Raw genomic sequence first — 19109 nt, 5'->3', positions numbered from 1 at the left:
ATTTAATATGTCTCAAATGTGTGGGTTTAAAATAATTTCATTCAACATTTGTTCTAAGTCTTGCATAGGAGAAGAGGAAGAGGGGAGATTAAATGGCAGGTGAATTGAATGTTTCTTTTGATGATAATAAAATCTAGAGCACTGATGGAATGTAATTTATTCTAAACCAGCACAAACCACAAATGTGTGTGACATGGGCCTGATCCTTCGGTGCAATCTGGAAGCAGGAACAGCAACACATCCAGCTCAAAGCTACACTTTGCACGTGGGGTGTGTACAGCACTGGATTTCCAAAGCAGCCTTCACACAACAATCTGACAGCCAATTCAGGGAAGAAGATTCAGATGCGGTTTATGTTTTGGAATGCCCTGCTTTTCTCATGTTTGACTTGAGAATATTTCTCTTGACACAGACAAGTGGTGCAAGGAGTTGAAAATGAGGCTAGGCAAGTTTAATATGAAGCAGTCAGAAAACTGTAGTGAACAATATTTGGCCAGAAAAATTTTGTATACAAGTTGCATAATTCACATTCCCCTGCATAGCTCTAAACTGTGCTACGCTAAGCAGTAAGTCGGGTCCTAAAAAATAGTAGACATCTTGCAAGGGGTGGTAACTTTTACCACAGCTGCTGAAATTGGTAGCCCTCATAGTCAACCCTGAAGTCCACCTTCATCTTCTACCACCTATCTTCATTAGTGATTTAATAAAAACACCCCACCCACCATCCCCAAGAATAAAATTTGTGTACTTGGTACACAAATTGTGTACAAGGTAACTACATGCAGTTTTTGGGCACTGTTTTTTCACCACTGTCAGTCAAAAGCATATTGTGTCAGATTTAAATGGCAACTTCATGAATATCTGGACTCAGACAGAGAGTGGGATTCATCTAATAAAATGAAGACATCTATATCTGTGTCAGTCAATTAAGATACATAAGACTTTTAGGTTAACAGCTGGACTTGATAATTCATATTTGCTTCACTAAGTGCTTGCAAGTGAATTCAAGAAGTCAGTGAACTGCATATGCAAATAAGTTTACAAAACTATAGATTTCTTATTTATGCACTTTTTTCTTTTTTTTTTAACCTAATTTTTTCTACCTTAAAGAAACAAAAACAGTTGGACTGGATCACAGAAAAGGTCTATCTGCTCCATGTCTTGTAACTGCAAATATCTAGGGAAGAGTACAAATGTATATAGAAACCTCTCTGATACACACCTCCCATCAATGCAATTTGCATTACTGACTGCTTTAGCTGGGTTGATATTTTTTCTTGAGGCAGTGATAACAACACACAGGGATCCGATAGCATTTTTCTGTGCAATGCTTCAGAGCAGCAAAGCACTTTACAAGTTCTAAATATGACTATTCAATGTGTTCACTTTTATTAGAGATTTGATGATGAAATGCTCAGATTTAATATGCCTATTACTTGTATGAGCACAAAATAATTCATCCAAAGCTTGAAGCCTATTAGCTGCCAACTAGTCTACCAATTTACATGATTTTCTGATTAAAAGCACCCTGAAGATCACTGCAGTAATAATGAGGTGTTTCTTAAAGAAGCCAAAGCAATATACTTATTTAAAAATATTTATTTTAACAGCAGTTTAAACATAGTAGTTATAGTTTTCTTTTTTAGACACGCAAAAAGTAAACATTTGCCTCTCTGGCAAAGCTACTTTTGTACAAATTTTCAAAGCATTAGCTGTGAACTTCCAACTTCCCATAACATATTGAGCTTATGTTAAGACAAAGTAATTTTCTATGATTTGAACTATTTAGCACAAAGTATCATGCTATCACCTCTAACAGCTCTCCTTTTCTTTTCCGCTCCTCTTAGTCCTAGCAAAACATTCTTCCAAACTTCTTATGTAAAAACTACTACTAAATAGCAATAATATTAATTTTATCAATAATAAAACTTAACACCATGACACAAAACTTATTTTACCAGGACAAATATTTCTAAAAAATCACATAATCTCACATGACTAGCAGAAAATTAATAATGACCTTACCAAAAAAAAGTCAAATCAGTAAGTTTACACTGGGGCCTCTATATGGTGCCATATAATAGACAACACAAAACTGCACAGTGAATTCAAATGCTTTTCCCTGGCTGAAAGGGACCTGAAAGTCCTGCTCTCATGAAAATGAGCTATAACTGGTTATGCCAATCTCTCGTGGCCATAAAAGATTTCTGATGCTGGAGAAATCCATAGCCTTGACAAGTAATCTACTTCCTGTGCTTCATCCTCTTTATCACTAGACAAAAATATCTTCTTAACTCCCCCTGTAAATCCAGTATTTTTGCCCCATGCACTGCTAGTAGGGAGAATAAACTATTCCCTTCTTTTGAGAAACTTATTACATCAGATCAGGGTGGTTCCCAGAGTTCGATAGCAGTAAAGACCAGCTCTTGAAAAGATGTGTATCCTTTTGAAAATCATTTATAAAACATCTTTCCATTAATAATTATTGCTATGAAGTTAAACAACGTCTATTTGCACACTCTCATGTTAAGTCCTTTGTTATGCTGGCACTGCCAACATAAAATTTATAAATGTGTTACTTATTGAGCCAATTATAATAATCAAGTGAGAAAAATTCCATTACAAATATTAAAATAATCTATTATTGCATTTTAAGGCATTGACTACATAATGCCATGACTTCTTAAGCAATATTACAGTTGCTGAGATATCAAAATTGCTATATGGTTTTTCAAATTATTCTTTGAACAATGTCTCCCCCAATCTATCATATAGTATATTATCTACATAAAGCAAAATATCTTATAGTCTTACAGATTCTTTTACATTATAAAACTGGTTCTTGCCTTGCTTGAGTAAATGGTATTAATGGAACATGTAAAAGTAGATGACTGTATACAACTGCTGTTTTGTCCCTGAAAGGCAAATTCTTCTCTAGTAGCCATTCAAATTAGAGCTATCACATGCAACTGAAATTGCTGAGGAAATGTCTGTAAACAACATTTAGTTTTTAAATTCAACTTCAAGTATATAGAGATTGCACAGGAGAGTTTACTCAAAAGCCACAAATAGACATTATTTAACAATTCAGGCATTATTTTCACTGAAGCATATAATATTTTATAGTACAATATAGAAACAATACCTTTCTTAAAAACAAAAGAAACCCCACGTATTTTTCAATTTGATAATCATATCTGTGGCTCTGTGATATTTAAATACCCATCAAAAAGAGACAGCTAGTTAGATATAACAAACATGTATGTATTTAAGTCACCTTACAAGAAAAAATAAGCTTTGAATTCAGTGAAATGGGCAGTGTTTAGTTAACAATATTTGAGTCTCCAGAAGAATACAAGCCCAGAAAAACCCTAAAACTGGCCAGATTCAGGGAGCTGAATCTACTTTTTTTTTTGTCTTGCATATATTCTTGCCCCAGAAAACATTTTATGATGAAAGGAGAGAAAGGCAAATGAAATCCTATAAATTAATTCCTTTACGTAGTATTTGTTTTACATACAGATGTTTATAATTTACATGTATTTAAATCCTGTAACATTTAAGCACATTGGAGTGCTTGAAAGGACACAGTAGTTGTCCAGACACTGTCAAATTCGACATAATACTTTGCCTTTTCATGCACAGGAATGAGGACAGAGACTGATCTAACCAAGAGGAAAGGGCAGGAAGGTGCAAAGGTTTCAAGCTTGATCTTGCATGTATATGAATCAGGTTTAGTTTTCCCCCCAACTACTGTAATTGTAGCCAAAAGTCACTTGGTGAGTTATCATCAATGCAGATGCCTGAACATGGAAATCTAAGTGTCATTTTAGTGACCCAAAGACCTATTTCCATTGAAATGGCAAATACGAAATGGACCTACAGCAGCTGCAGACCCTTCTTGACTGGACCTATTAGGCCAGATTTGTGACCTTTAGGACATCCAAAGTTGCTCCAAACATTTACATTTAGGTATTACATTTGCCTTTCACAGGATATTCACATGCCTAATTCTCATTATGAAAATCAGATGTCCCAGACATCAGAGAAAGGCATGTTCCTAGAGTGCTTTGATTTTCCCTGTGGAGGTATCTCTATCTATGCACTACATATAGATTTCTCTCTCTTAATACCCATACTGTGTGTGAACATCCTCCTCAGTGCCTCCATTTAATGCGAATGTCAACCTTGCAAAGGCAGATGTGAAAGTGATGTTGATTCACCACAACATCAGGATTACAGAACATCATCAGAGCAAACCAGACAATGCCCTGGAGAGCTACGGACGGCCAAGCCTTCATTGAATGGACTTCCATTTGAACCATGCCCAGAGAGAAAGCTTGGTTGACTTTGGACTTAAAGAGTTCATATCAACTTGGTAACTAAATGACCTCAGGGCAGGATTAATATGTATGGGTAGGGAGCATTTGCAGCTCTGCCTAAAGCTATCTCACTTGGATGCTCTGAATTGCCCTCCTGAGGATACTAGCTTTCTCCTTTGGCTATATAGATAGCTTGGCTTTCTAATTTAGGCATGAATAAGCTCCTTTTGAAAGCTTTGAATTATTTTCTGTGGAGCCTCTGTGGCTTTGGCTAGAACACATCCCAACAGATTTAGGCCCAATGGAACCACATTATATCAGAGTATTTCAGAGATATCAATTCATCCTCCAGGAGCCAAGACCAGAATTTAGAATGAAAAATTTTGGATCTAAACATAGTGGTATTTCTTTAGGTTCTCCACATTTCACAAACATTTTCTCTTTAACTCTGTGAAATTTTCTAATTTGACAGCTAGATCCATAAACCACCATGACTATCTAATCCTATCAACACTCTTAAGTGCAGTATGAAAGTTCAGTTCATTTAATCATCAAATAATATCACTTAAGACCTAGTCCTGTTAATCATCATATATATATATATATATATATATATATATCCAGAGAGAGAAGCATATGTAATTGATAGTACATTCAGCCTGTCAAAATGTTTTAATTATTCAGTCAGAACAGTATGACTGCATTAATCATTTCGGTGTTCACCACAGAGCAAGCTGGAAAAAGGTCTTGATTAAATAACTGCATAGGAATTTTTAAAACTATTACTCTCAAATAAAATTTGAGGTAAAAGTAAGGAAGGCATAAGCAGGTATAAGCAGGTATAAGTCAGGTCTAGGACTGCCCCCTCTGCTAAGCCCTTTCCAGTTCAGATAATGTTTCTATTCTGCTGCAGGCTTCTCTCAGGAAATAAATTCTTAGCTTGATGTCACCTGAGGACATCCAAATGAACTACCTCCCATCTCTGTAGCCTCCTTTCTTTCTAATGTTGTGTTACATCTTAACATTTCACGTAACAACTGTAAGACAGACAACCTGATCTTATTAAACTCCACAAAGTACTGCACCACACTCTACGGTATTGTAGAATTAAAAGTAAGATTACGTCACTCTTGAGGATTTTTTTGTGCTCTAAATGTACTCTTTCATAGGGCAATGCACTGAGCAAAACTGAAGGTTTTGGCCAACAGAAGACAAGACTGGAAGAAGACTGATCTCCTCTCCTTTTCATTCTTTTACAGGATATTCTTGATTTCATTCCCTTTGTACTATTTCCACCCCTAATGTTGCAGGAGGAAAGGGGACGGATGTTGTCTAGAGGGGATAATTGCAGGAAGTATTTTGCATAACAGGGTAAGATACTAAACTATGAGACAGGACTTTTTCTTATCTGATGTGTTTGCAGAGGAATGTATTAAGCAGAAAACCTTTAAGGTACATTAAGCTTGACAGTCATCTTTCCTCCGTGGTAAGTTTGGCACATGTGACAAGGATCAGGGCTGCCACTCACTCTCATTTTAATGCCAGCTCAATCCTGACATTCTCCAACATCTAGTGAACTTGTAGTGAGATATTCTGAAGAAGTTTTCCTTTTCCCTCAGTTTTTTAAATGAACTTAATATAGTGTAACGTGAGAGTTTATGATCCCAGAGAGAGATATACCATACAGACTAGCATAGCATAAAAAATATCAGGATAGGCTTTCCAGCATCCCCCAGTGTCTCAACTCCAAGCCAAAGGGACTATTTCCTAATCAAAAGCCCTCATATTTTTCATTCTTCACTCCTCTTTTGATAACAGAAGGCCCAGACAAACAGAAGCAAATAGAAACTATTCTGCTGTTCCTGCAAGCCTGTTCACAAAATGCCTCCCATAGGCTGCTTTCCACCAGCCCTGCTCTTTCATTAATCCATTCAGTCCTGAAGGATCAACTTAGGCAATTAGACAAGGGATGTGGACTCTGAGGGATAATTGGATGACTTGCATGCAATAAACTTCTTGCACGGTTTCTTCACTTTTTTCTCTTGGTCTCTTTGCTCATCCCTTTGTTTCTCACCATTAATTTTTTTAATCAAGTTTGCAACACCTTTGCAGTTACAGCAAGATAGTAATGTGACCGAGCAGCAAGAACTTGAACACCTACATTGCAGCTCCTGCTGTTTTATTCCTCTTTAAATTGTTCTGATGTGATATCAAATGGGATGCAGCAGTCAAGGCTTCATTTTTGTATCTGCAGCACTGCTGAAGTTGCAGGGTGGGAATAAATGAGCTCAGATGTGTTTGCGTAATCTCAGGTGAATCCTGGAAGAGAGCTCGTATGGGGAAAAAAAGCAGAATTTAATTGGTCTTACTCTGGTGAATTGTGTGTGAATTATATCACAGCCAAGGATCTTACTGACATACATTAAGGATTGCTGAAATGTAGTTATTACCTTTCTTTACCCCCTGTAACCTTCATCCCACCTTCTTGTCATCTCAAAGTCCAAAGTCTGAGAGATCTTTTGCCTTGGGCACACAACCTCATTCTCATCCTTAGTCCTCAGTCTGATGCTTCTAACGTTCATTTCTTCCTATTTTGACATATTCCTCTCATATCAACCGCTGCCCTCATGTAATCCTTCTTAATATTGTATTTATTTACTGTATAAAATTGCTTTCCTCTGTTCACATGAGTTTAAACTTCTCTTAGTTCCTTTTATTTCCTATACACTAGCACAATTTGTCAGACTAGATACACAGCGTTTAAAATCACATACAAGTTTCAACATTTCCCTCTAACATTACAATATAATTCTCTTTTATAATAAATGTCAGTGAAATATTAATGATCACTACACTATCAACCATAAAAACCAATAACAACAAAAAATAAAAATCAAATCTTACACTGCCTAGCTTGAGTGCTAGAGACTGTGTACCCAGCTGCTGAATGTGCAGAAGTCCTTTTCAGCGCTCGTCTGTAAGGAATAAAATATTGCAGCCACAGCTACCGAGACTTGGCTCAATCTGTAGGAATGAGAGTTTTCCTTCCGGATGCGCACATCCAGCCCAGCCTCACATGACAAATAGACACAATGTCCTGTAAACCTCCTCTGAAGAGATGCTCAGGTAACACTGGCCCGCATAATACGAAATTAGGACAGACTGCGCAGAACCTTGTGAAATGCTGTAAGTTTCTTACAAATGAAAAACACCCATCAAAAACAAGGTCAAGAGCAGAACAAAACTTATTTCTTCTCCTACTAGAGAGATATGTATTCAAGAGATAGCTACCTTCAGATGAAAGTATGGAGGATTTTAAGATGGGATAAATACTTGACTGAGAAAGAAATGGAAAACCACTTTTCAGAGTTCTTGAATGACTTGAGGCAGTTCTGCTCTCAGTATGGCCTCAGTGAAGAGCAGGTTTGAGTAGCTCAGGCAGAATGATGAAGAATGTGACTGTTGAGTTGCTTGAAATGGCATTCCTGTGCTCTACCCAGAGAATATAAATTGACTGAAGATGGAGTAATGAAATAAGAGGATGAAATATGAAAAATATGATTAAACTAAGCTCACAAAAGGAGTGATGTTGCATTTGTCAACAAACAAAGAAGGAAAGGAGATGGTAATGCTTTGTGTCTTTTCTGGTGAGATGTGGTGATAGCTGAGCTGGTTCTGTCTTTGTAGCAGTCTAAAGACCACAATAGTTCTCACCAGCAGCTAATTTGCCCAATTTTGTGACTGAGAAACACACATCAAAATAATTTTTTCCTCGTTACTTAGGATCTCAAGGGACACTCTCAGACAGGTACCATGAATCCCAGATGGCTTATGTTTTTTTGTTGTAGACCCTAGTACATTCAAGAGAACATGGAGGCAATAAAACAAAAAGTTTAGATTAAATACCAGGCAGTTGTCTTCTCAAACAAGAGCTATAAGAGAAAGAGCCCACATAATGCTGTTGAACACACCCCATTTCAACATGCATTACGCATGTTCTTACACCACAGTAAGAACCAATTTTGTGTACAGAGGGAATCAGACCAAATGACTAACGAGGTCTTCTCTGTAACTGTAGAAAATGGTTTCTGGAAGAGTATCAACAGGCACTTCTCACAAGCATACAGGTGTTAATCTTGGTGCCCTGGCCATGTTCCAGCCCAGGTAATTACCTTTTACACTTCTCCTTCCATACTGTCCTGGCTTGTCTCCACTCTCTGGCCCAGATTTATGTGCAACTGAAGAGCAGCAGCGTGTCACTGCACAGGTGTCAGTGCAGGGAGTGGTAGGGGATCAGCTGCAGGGTGAAGTGGTAGTTATATTCACTAAAGGTTATGTAGTCCTTCAGGCTCCTTGCAAATACACTGTCTAGATGAAAGATAACCCTGCACAGACCAACTTATTCCTCACCTGTGCTTACAAGGAGGGCAGCTGATTTTTCTATTGCTTTTTTTCCTGCAGGTGAGAGGATAGCTGGCTCCCCTTTGTCACAGCAAGCTCAGCAGGTAGCTTCCTCTCCCTGATCTCCATCCTGCAGCGCTCCTGATCTCCACAGGAGAGTTGCTTCATTTCCCCCTCTTTCCTCTGGTGTGACCCTTCAGTTCCACAGGAGATCCCATGTCTTCTGAGCCTCCCTTCCGGCAATGCACTCAACATCTGCAAATTCTAGCTCAGAGTGAACATAGCAAGCACAACTTTGAGAAATGCTCTGAAGCCTTGGTTTCATAATTCATTGCCAACACAGTATCACTTCTCTGGGAGTTATGATCTCTTTTCGTCCAGGAAATTGTGCAGATGAGCTGCAGAACCTCAGCATTAAAAGAGAAACACAGAAAATCCTTTAGCAGAAGAAAGGCTGTCAGAGTCACACATCCCACACAGCAGCAATCCTGCCCTAGCAGCACAGCAACACAACTCCCCACCAGAATGAGACTGACTGAAAAGCAAGAACTAAATATGTATAAGGAGCAATCCAACAATGCACACAGCTCTGAGTCATTTTTAAGGGTACTTTAAGATGCATCATTTTTGGTGGAACTGAATGTTGTAAGCACAATACAAAACCTGTGAATTAAAGGAGAAAAGGTAGCTTCCTATGCAGCTTCCTTTATTTAAAGAAGAATCAAGACTTATACTTTGTTTTCAGACTTATTATTCAAGTTTTGAGAGTATTGTAGAGAAAGAGACAATACATGTTTTCAAAATAATTTGGGAGAAACAAGCCATGTACTTAAGTGTATTCTGAAATATGAAAATACAATAGGTGAAAAAGCCAGGGCTGGCAATCATTCAAGTTAAAGTTCAATGATAAAAACTTTTTGTAAGGTAATCCTTATTATTTTAAAATTCTTTTTGATGCCTGAAAAATTTGAATCCCTTGTTTCATATTCCAAATATTACATGAAGTGATTCACTAATTTTGGTTGGGTATTTTTATTTTTTACACACACACGAGACTCCTCTCTGAGTTGCACAGCATTAGAATGAGAGAAAATGGACACAAACAGGAGCACAGGAAATTCTGATATAAAAAGCTTTTTCTTTTTGCCTTTGTTTTTCCAGCTAGCATGAAGCTGGTCAAACACTGGAACAGGCACCCAGGGAGCTGAATGAAATCTCCATTCTCAGAGATTTTCAGGACACAACTGCAGCCCTCAGCAACCTGACCTGATCAAACCCACTCTGAGCAGGGAGTTGGACTAGATGACTTCTGGAAGTCACTTCCTCTGGAGCAGAGGAATTTTTAGAGATTTTCTAAATACAAAAACATATAGACAGACATAAACATACACATAAAAATTCTGTCACAGCTAAACACATTCTTGTATCTGCATTTCATTCTGCACATGGGCGTGTGCTCTACTGAATGTGAACACACACATCACAGAGTCACAGAATCACAGAATGAACTAGGTTGGAAAAGACCTGTAACATAATCTAGTCCAATCTATGACATGCTACATAAAAGATGGAGGCATCTGAGCCATAAGAAGGGATAATAAAAAACACAAGTGTGAGCTCCAATAAAGTAGGATTATTCCTGACACTGAATGGTATGTTGGTTTTACCTATTTTCCTGCTAAATTCTGACATCCTGAGCTGCAGCACTTTTAACTACATCAGAACAGCGCAACTAATGAAAGCTAATGAAATTCAGTCTGCATGAACTGTTCAGTGTGGCTTCACAGGACAAACAACTTAGCTCTGACCATCTAAGCAAGACATAGAGGACGTTTCTGAAATTCTAATTAGACTGAATTGAGGAAAATGGCTATGTGGAAGAAAATAAAAAGATAGCCCTGCTCCAACTCCCTGTGCCTTCACAGAATGGACACCAGGTGCACCCACCCAGTGTGACACGTTTCACAAGTGAGAGATGAGCAAAGGAAAATGAAGATTGTGACAGTTTTCCAACCACCCACAGAAAAGGATCAGGGTACAGCCCACGACACTTGGGCTGCTCCAATCCACTATGCTGAGTAGCCAACCAGTTGTTTTAACAAGGTACCCAAATGGAAAGTTTTCTGGATATGACTCTACAGGGAAATCTTCCAAGAAGAAACAGGTTATGAAGCTCAACTTAAAATAGTAACAGAAATGCATTTGGGAACTAGAAATTACCAGAGTATGATAATGTAGACAAAACTTAGATGAACAGCCCTACTGAAGTGAAAGGAGCAATATCTTTTAATTGTACATCCTTTCACAAAATGCATTTGCATAAATTCTCAAAATTGCTCTTCTCCATGATCCCCCAAAGAGTTAGACAAAAAACCACTACTTACAGCACTGTTTAAAAACCAGGTTAGTTCTAGATGAACTATAAAGGCCTAATGTAGCAACTGCAGAATCTTAATAACTCTACCAAATCTTAATTTCCCTCTATCGTGTCTCTAATATTTTTGCTCACTTGCCATATATAAAACACCACATGTCCTCCATTTTCGATGTCTGTTTGAGAACTTATACCTTATCAGGTACAGATTGAAGAAAACATTAATAAAAGCAAATTCATGGAAAATTGTTTCCACAGAAAAGAAGCCTCTGTCTTAAGTACAGTTTTAAAAAAGTTGGATCAATTAGCAATCTGTGAATGTTAGAAACATCTTAACAATGTCTCAAAGATGAAAGAGCATATCACAGAATGAGGAAAGGGGAAAAAAATTAAATTATGTCTGCAGTCATAATGAATCAAAGCCCAGAAGGTGGTCTCCAAATCAGCAGGTTTTGATGAAATATAAAGAAAAATTATTATTGATGAAAAATGAATAAGCTCTTTTTGATTTTAGCAACCTTTAAATCACACTTTGCTAATTAAAATAGCTTCAGCACAACCCTCCATTCCTTGATGGGCATTTAGCAATCCTAAAAATGAGTGGGTTAATTTGACATTTTAGCCAATATGCATAGAGTTTATCTTAAGCTGGCAGACACAGCACAGTGTAAGACGATGTACAAAACAACACACAGCTAAACCTTCTTTTTCTCCTCTTTTCTTGTTTTTTCCACACTATATCTACTAACACAATTACAAAGTAATGACAGGCAACTTCTGCTTGTTTTCTCTGCAGCATATAATACCCAGTAACATATACCACAACTATTAATGAGCCATGAACTATGTCTTGGGAAATAAAGACCAATGCTAATATTTTCTGCCTTCTTTGTTCGCCAGGTCAGAGCTCTTTGCATCCCAAAGATAAGTGGAAATGAAAAGTCTGAGGGACATTAGTTCTCACATCCCTTGAAGTCTAATTGCTTTTTTTAAATGTTGGTAGTAGAAATTATGTGTTCTCTTTTCATCCCAGTTTGTACTGTGCTTCCTTTTAAATGGAAACCTAGGAATGAGGGAAGGCTGTAATCAACAATGAATTGTTGCACACAGAAGACATTTCATTACAGAAAGCAATGCAACTCAGGCATGCCATGCATTATTGTTACAAAACTATACACACAAATTAAAATGAAGCAAGATCTGCTGCTCTGCTTTGTCTTTCATAAATTAAGTCTTATATGTTATATCACTGTCTAAACTCCGGGTAGATGAAATTACCTATCCATTACAAATATGTCATCTATTTACCATAATAACATTTGATATATCCATCATGTAAGAAAGACTGCTATGAACACATCAAATTGAAAAGCTATTTAAATGCCACTAGTATTTTAAAGAATGAAAAAATTTCACGGCAAGTAAGTAAATCTGATTTTAGAAATAAGTCTGACGTTTTTCAGAAATACCTAATAATATAAAATAGGTCATGCAAGAAACCTTTCAATGTTTCACATCACAGTGTTTGAGCCTTAAGGAACAAGATTTCAAACACCTTATAAACCAATTCTTTAACAATATCATGAAGCACAAGGCTGTGGGAATACACACTGTTTTCTGAGTGATGAGTGGAAAAGCACTGTTTTTCAGCTTTCCAACCAAGAACAAACTGAAATGAGATCTTTCAGCAATTTCTCACTTTCCAGGACTGCCAGTGTGGTATGTTTCATACACATTCATTCAATGAGTTCACAATATGTTAAAAGGAATTAACCACTTCCCCCTGCAACCTATATGAAGTGATGCTATTTTCCTTCCTGCAGTTCACTGCAGAGGATTCCTCCCCACAATTAGACTCCACCACTTCTGCCAGTGACAAAATGCTTTGACCACAAGCAGGATGATTTGTAAGTCACATAAACAAACAAGACTGGCCATAAGGATAAACAGTGTAGTTAAATATAGTTTGTCTCATCTGTGAAGGAGATATCATTCATAAAAACAGAAAAGAAGGAAAGACCCTTCAAACCCTTCAACATTAGAAGAACATTTTACTGTTCATCCATTAAACTACATTAAAGATCTAACTTCAAACTGCATATTTAATTTTAGAAAGTAAAAAGCCCATATTTGGTGAAAACACAGCACTCTCTCCAAGCTCCTCCTGTGCACCCCTCTCCCATAACCAGATAAATCTAAAATGAAAAACCCCTAGCTCTTCAAATGCTTGGAAAGGAGAAGCCTGAATCCTTCACCAAACAGGAACAGATGGGTTGACTGGAAGGACATAAAAGACAGAAAAATCATAAATTTGTATTCTATTTAGGAAAGGCCACAGTCAACAGCAACAACAAATTAAACTGATTAAATTATGGTGTTCAAGTGAGGCACAACATCAGCTTGCAATCCAAAATTTGGTTAGTATGACTTGCAAAGAACAGATTTTAGCTCTTTACACCGGTAGGATCAAAGCACTTGATTTAATGAATGGGAAAGCCTTTGCTTTTTCAGCTTTGTGTACTCAAATATTCCCCATAATTTTCTCAGGAAGAACTTCAAGTTGCATTGATGGCATTAGTGGGAAAGAAAGATGTGCACATTACACACACAGCTGGGTTTTTGGACTGCAATCTCAAGCCACACAATAACCATTTGATGCCCAAGACATTGCCTCTTCTAGCTTTTGCATCACGTTTTGTTTCATACTAGGATATATTATTATAGTTTTCCTTTTTCTTTTTTTTTTAATTAAATATTAACTTCTACCATCTGAAAAAAAAAAGTAAAGGTTTTTCTCTTTTTTAATCCGAGCAACAAAACATTGATCTATATCTGTGTGCAAATGGCACTAATATACCAACGAAAAATACTATGCATAATTCAGTTACAATGTATTCAAATAATATAAAATAGGTCACGAACATATTAGTATTCAAAATACTAATATACTGTATTGAAGTGACAGGTTTTGATCCCCCTGTTATACATAGTATCTCATCTGCACTTAAAGGAATTGAAAATCACCCAGCTATGCAGATACTCCCACTTTCCAGCACAGGGAGCCCATCCACAGTCTCCAGAACAGGGACACTAAGGGCACGTTTGGGTGGGCCCCTCTTCACCTCCTGGTCTCGTAACCCAGAGCGGGAAGTTCATCTCTCTTATCTCTCTGTGCATTTTCCCACTGCAACCATTTGTAGAGGTACTAAGTCCAGCTGCTTTTGTAAAAACAAACAAATAGCTGTCACACTTCAGATTGCACGGCAAGCCGGCCGGAGCAGAGGGGAAGAGAAACCACCGGGGTTTCAGGGAGGCTGTGGCTGTGGTAAATGGAGAAAGATGTGGTTCTCACAACAGTATCAGTGCTTGGTATCTATTCAGAGAGAGACCAGGACTTTCAAGTAATTAAAATGGGAGACCTGAATAGAGTTCACTGTAAGTCTGCCATTTATTCCACCAAAGTGGTAACCCAAACAGGGGAGTGCAATCGCATACTTTCACAATAGGGAGCCTACATAAATCCTCATGAATTTATATTAAAACTTGTCTTATATTCTATCAAGATGGAAGAACAAAAGAAAACAACCAACCTAAGATAATAAAATGCCAATGCTAATAGTGTCTATTGGGTTCTAAATATACGGGTCTATGAGAGACCAAGCTAATTTTTAGGCAGTCCTGGGGGCAAGGATTACTGGCTTATAGGATGAAGGGTAGAGAAACAAAAAAACCCAATGTGTTCGCGCTAAAGTGAGCTTAAACCCCATGAAGAGTCTCACAGAGGCTCTAACTAATCCTTCTCTGGGTTATAACAGACAGAGGAGGAAAAATACCACAACGACTTCCAAGTATTATTTTCAGTTTTACACATTAGAGAACTGCAAATAGTTCATTAACCCACTGCTCTCCGGGCAGGTTGCTTTGGAGAGTCTGATTATTCCATAATGGCATATGTGCCATTTCCTAGGCCAGAAAAGTCTTTCCAGAAGTCAGATCCTCACAGGAATGAACCTTCGTAATGCTACAAAAGAGTGACACTGACTGGAAGGTAAGGATTTAAAACCTGTAACTATTAATTTCTGAAACATTACAGATTATTTAGGCAGTTTGGAAAACAAGAAGGTCCCTGCTCTGAAATGCCTGCAATCTGAGTATTCACAACATACTTACCTGCATAAGTGGTACCCTCCCCTGTAGCATGGTATCTGCAAGGCTCTGATGGCAGAGGATGGCTGATTAACAGGCAGAAACAAGGGATCCAGGAGGTAGGAAAACACTTCCAGATCAGCAAAGAGAAGTAAACAGAGGTAGGAGGGAAGAGCTTACTCATAATCTTATTCAATACAGATTGTTAGCCTTCTGCACAGCTCTGCAAGTTTTAAATGTCACTGGATAGATGGTTTGCAGTGCCGTGGCCTTTCCCTTCATGAAAGTGCTCTTCAAGTCAACTTCCAGAACCATCAAAAAATCTCTTCATCTAAGAAACATCCTAGCATTTACAGGATGCATAACCCTGAGTAATAACTCCTCTCTCTATCTGTGGTGGGCCTGGCAGTAAGCTCAGATTCGTACGCATAAATGATCCCACAGACTTAAGAACACTCCTGTGACTGACACTACTAATAAAGAAGTTTAATATAGCTGCACAAAATCCCACTTTTTTAACAAATATTTATCCAAGCACCGCAATATAGTATTTCATAGCTTTCATGACCCATTCTGCTATTGCTAAGAGTTATTTTATACACACTAGAAAGACAGGGTCTGCTTATTTCACTTTTTACATATTTTATTATATTAGAGTGTTTCTATGCAGTTTCCAGGTTTCATTACTCTCATGCCAATTTAAGCACAAAGATATTACTGAGAAAATCAAAGTTAACAGCTTAATAAAATGTTCTCTCTTTCTTTTTGGAAAAGCAGCAAGCAAAGTATGTGACCCGACCTAAAAAACAGCATCTTGCCCCTTTGCAGTGAGCAGATGACAGTTAAAGGAAGTGGGGTTATTTTCAGTTCCCAGATATTCCTTTGACATAACTTGATTCCATTTCTGATAGAAAATAAGCCAGTTCATAAAGGTCTCCCGTCTAAAATGAAGATTTTTTCTTTTAATGGCAAAATGCACGCAAAAAGCATATGATTATGGTATTTATGTTTCCATTAAAATGTCCTCAGCAAGCTGGAGGAGTCTAACCTACTATTTTCAAGCTATTTAGATTTACAGCAGCACAGTGCCTATTTTATTTCAATTTTATTTCAATTTTATTTCAGGACAATGCACTCTTGGTGGGAAATGATTACAGAGTGACAGCCATTAGGAGTTGTCCTTCTACATCCTGCTCAGCTATGGATGTCAGGTGATTGCCATAAAGCTCCACTGTATGGCATCATTGTCATCTACATGAAAAATGGTATTGATCAGTTGTGCAGCTTATCTCCTCTGTGATGCAAAACATACTAGAGACATTTTTCAGCTAAGCTGAAAGCCTTATTCTCAAGAACTATGTTCTTGAGACACCTCTTTCCTGAATGGTAAAATAAACATAGATTATACATTCCACCTCTACTTCACTCATTAATGCCTAACATAGAAGTGAAAAGCTTCTTAGCAGCCTGTCTCTGTTTGCTGTCGCTGCATTGGATGGAGCTGATGTCACAAGGGCAGCTCATGTATATGGAGCTATGCTCATCATCAATCTCTTCCAACATATTGGTTTGTTTATTTATTTATTGCTAGAGCTTCATTTCTTCTGAGCAATAAACTCCTCTGTTAAGAAAGACAATCTGCTTTGATTCTTTAGGGTAAACAACAGAAAACAACTTTTTTAGTGCTACATCTTTAACTGATACTATCACTGAAAAACCAAACCAACCAACAAAGAAATGCTTTCCTCTCTAAACCCCACCAGTATCCATCAATGATTGAACTCTGATACATTAAAGTAATTCTAAACCAGTTTCAAGTCCTGTATTTGAGTAATGTTTTCTATTTACAGGCTGGGTTTTTTTAATAGCTATCATTGGTAAAATTCAGTAAAGCATTGTCCCTTACACATATCTAGCTGTGCATGTCTCCAATGAGTGAGTTAACACCTTTTTCTCCTCTGCTGTATTTTGACATTATACAATCTACTTTCTATTTAGAGAAATGGACAGACAAAGTTTAAGGAATAACCATGTTCTTCTTACCATTTTGTACTACCTGTCTACACTGATGAGCAGTTTACATTCTTGTCCTCCACTTTGCTATTCACTCTTTGTCATGATACAGTTAAACTTACAACAGTTGGTGGCATGTGTTGATGAAAGTAATAGAGAAGTTGAAGGAATATTAAAGAAAAACAAACCCTGACAAGGCCTCACACACAGACACAGTGATTCTCTTGCAAGTTACAGAAAAATTTGTCATAAGTGTTCAGCATTGGTATGCAAACTATTATAGGACATTTTGTTATAGGCTCCTTAGTAACAGACTTTTAAATAACCTTTTGGACATACTTAAATGTCAAATTTTGTTTGGCACTAAGCACCAAACTTTAATAGAAATAACATTTCCCATATAAACAATGCTGCTCTTAATATGAACGTGCTAAAGATTTGAGACAGCCTGGCCATTACCAGCTCCTGGCAGTTCAGCACAAGGGTAACACACTGTGATTTCCCTTCCCACCCACAAAAGCTGGAAGCAACTGTTTCTATTTGGGTAACCTCTGAAACATCCAGAGGAAAGGAAAGGATGGGAGGGCAAAGGAATAAAACACACTGAAAATAACACCCCCCATAAGTGAACACTCATGTACACAATATTTTAAAGATGCAGAACTGCAACCAACTATTTTTCATCAAATTTATTGTAGCATTATCAGAATAAATCAGTCTGCAGAGAAGAGAGCTCCATGGAGAAGAACCTTGAGCAGAGGCACTTGGATGCTTGGTGACAAAAGGGACATCATAGGAGATGCCAAGTGAAAGAGGAAGATCTCACTGCTGGAAAGGGATAGCAAGAAACAAGTTGCAATGCACATGGGGTGAGGAGCCAGGTATCCTACAGACAAGGAGACAAAACAGTTAACAAGCACCTCAGGTCTACATGGTAACAACTGATTCTTAGAACAATGCTCAGATGATGCTTTCTTAGTATATCTAAGACAAAGCCTGTAAAAGACAGAGCAGCCTTTGGGAAGGTACCTCAGCCACAATCCAGGCTTTCCTGCTGAACATCACAAAGGTCAAGCTCCTAGATATCCTTCACATGCCTCAAGGAAGACTGAAAGCTGCTCCCTCACAGCTGTTACACCTCCTCCATGCCCAACCTCATGATCTTTAAGGTCCCTTGCAATCCAAACTATTTATTATATGATTCTATGACACCCTCTCAGCACTTCTTACTGCCTGAAGTAGAGACCCAGCTCCTGGGAGAGGTAACTTTGAGCCTGAGATTGTGCACATCACTGCAACATTCCCCAGAAGGTCTCCTGGAACCAGGTGGGATTCACCATCTCCACAGCTTGGTTGTTAACAAAAGTGTGAGGGGAGAGAGGAAAGAAAACCCCATACACCAGACCTTCATGCCTCAGACCCCTGAACAGGTATTTCAGAGTACATTTATAGCAAATAATAATTATTTTTACATCTGAATTAAATTTTTATTTCTGGGTGTTTCTTGTCAAATATGTCCCCCTATATCACAGGACTAGGGGTGGCTTTTCATGGCCCATTTCTAGTACTCTGCTTGCATTTTATCCCTCTGCTCAGGCCCGTTGTGTGTGCTGGGTCTTTCCTTTTGTCACAGCATGATCCAGCTGTGAGCGATGGGACCCTCCATGCTCCAGGAGCAGCCTGAATGTACAAAACTACTGCACTTCTCTTCAGTCCTACCCATCTGATTAACATCACACTCCGCCGGTACTCCGTTATCTTCCACTTTACTCACTCTCTCCTGGCTCTTTTATCAGCCACCACACAGAGTTAGCTGGGTCACACAGGTCTCCTATTTTGCCGTGCCAGGTTTG

General features: G+C 38.0%; 1 protein-coding gene across 19 annotated transcripts in view; it reads right to left on the bottom strand.

Moving 5' to 3' along the window:
• The window catches only part of PARD3 (par-3 family cell polarity regulator), a 451552-nt gene that overhangs the window by 78486 nt on the left and 353957 nt on the right, over positions 1 to 19109 (bottom strand). Inside the window, exon 24 of one of the 19 annotated variants that reach the window (XM_039570296.1) lies at positions 17987 to 18142. The exons of the other annotated variants lie outside the window; for them this stretch is intronic. Coding sequence (XP_039426230.1) covers positions 18079 to 18142 — 64 coding nt within the window. The 3' untranslated portion in view covers positions 17987 to 18078. Of the gene's footprint in view, positions 1 to 17986; positions 18143 to 19109 lie in introns of those variants that run through there. 19 annotated transcript variants of the gene reach the window in all.

This window comes from Corvus cornix, chromosome 2 (assembly GCF_000738735.6).
Source record: "Corvus cornix cornix isolate S_Up_H32 chromosome 2, ASM73873v5, whole genome shotgun sequence".
Taxonomy (NCBI): domain Eukaryota; kingdom Metazoa; phylum Chordata; class Aves; order Passeriformes; family Corvidae; genus Corvus; species Corvus cornix.
This window is presented reverse-complemented; position numbering and strand designations above follow the sequence as displayed.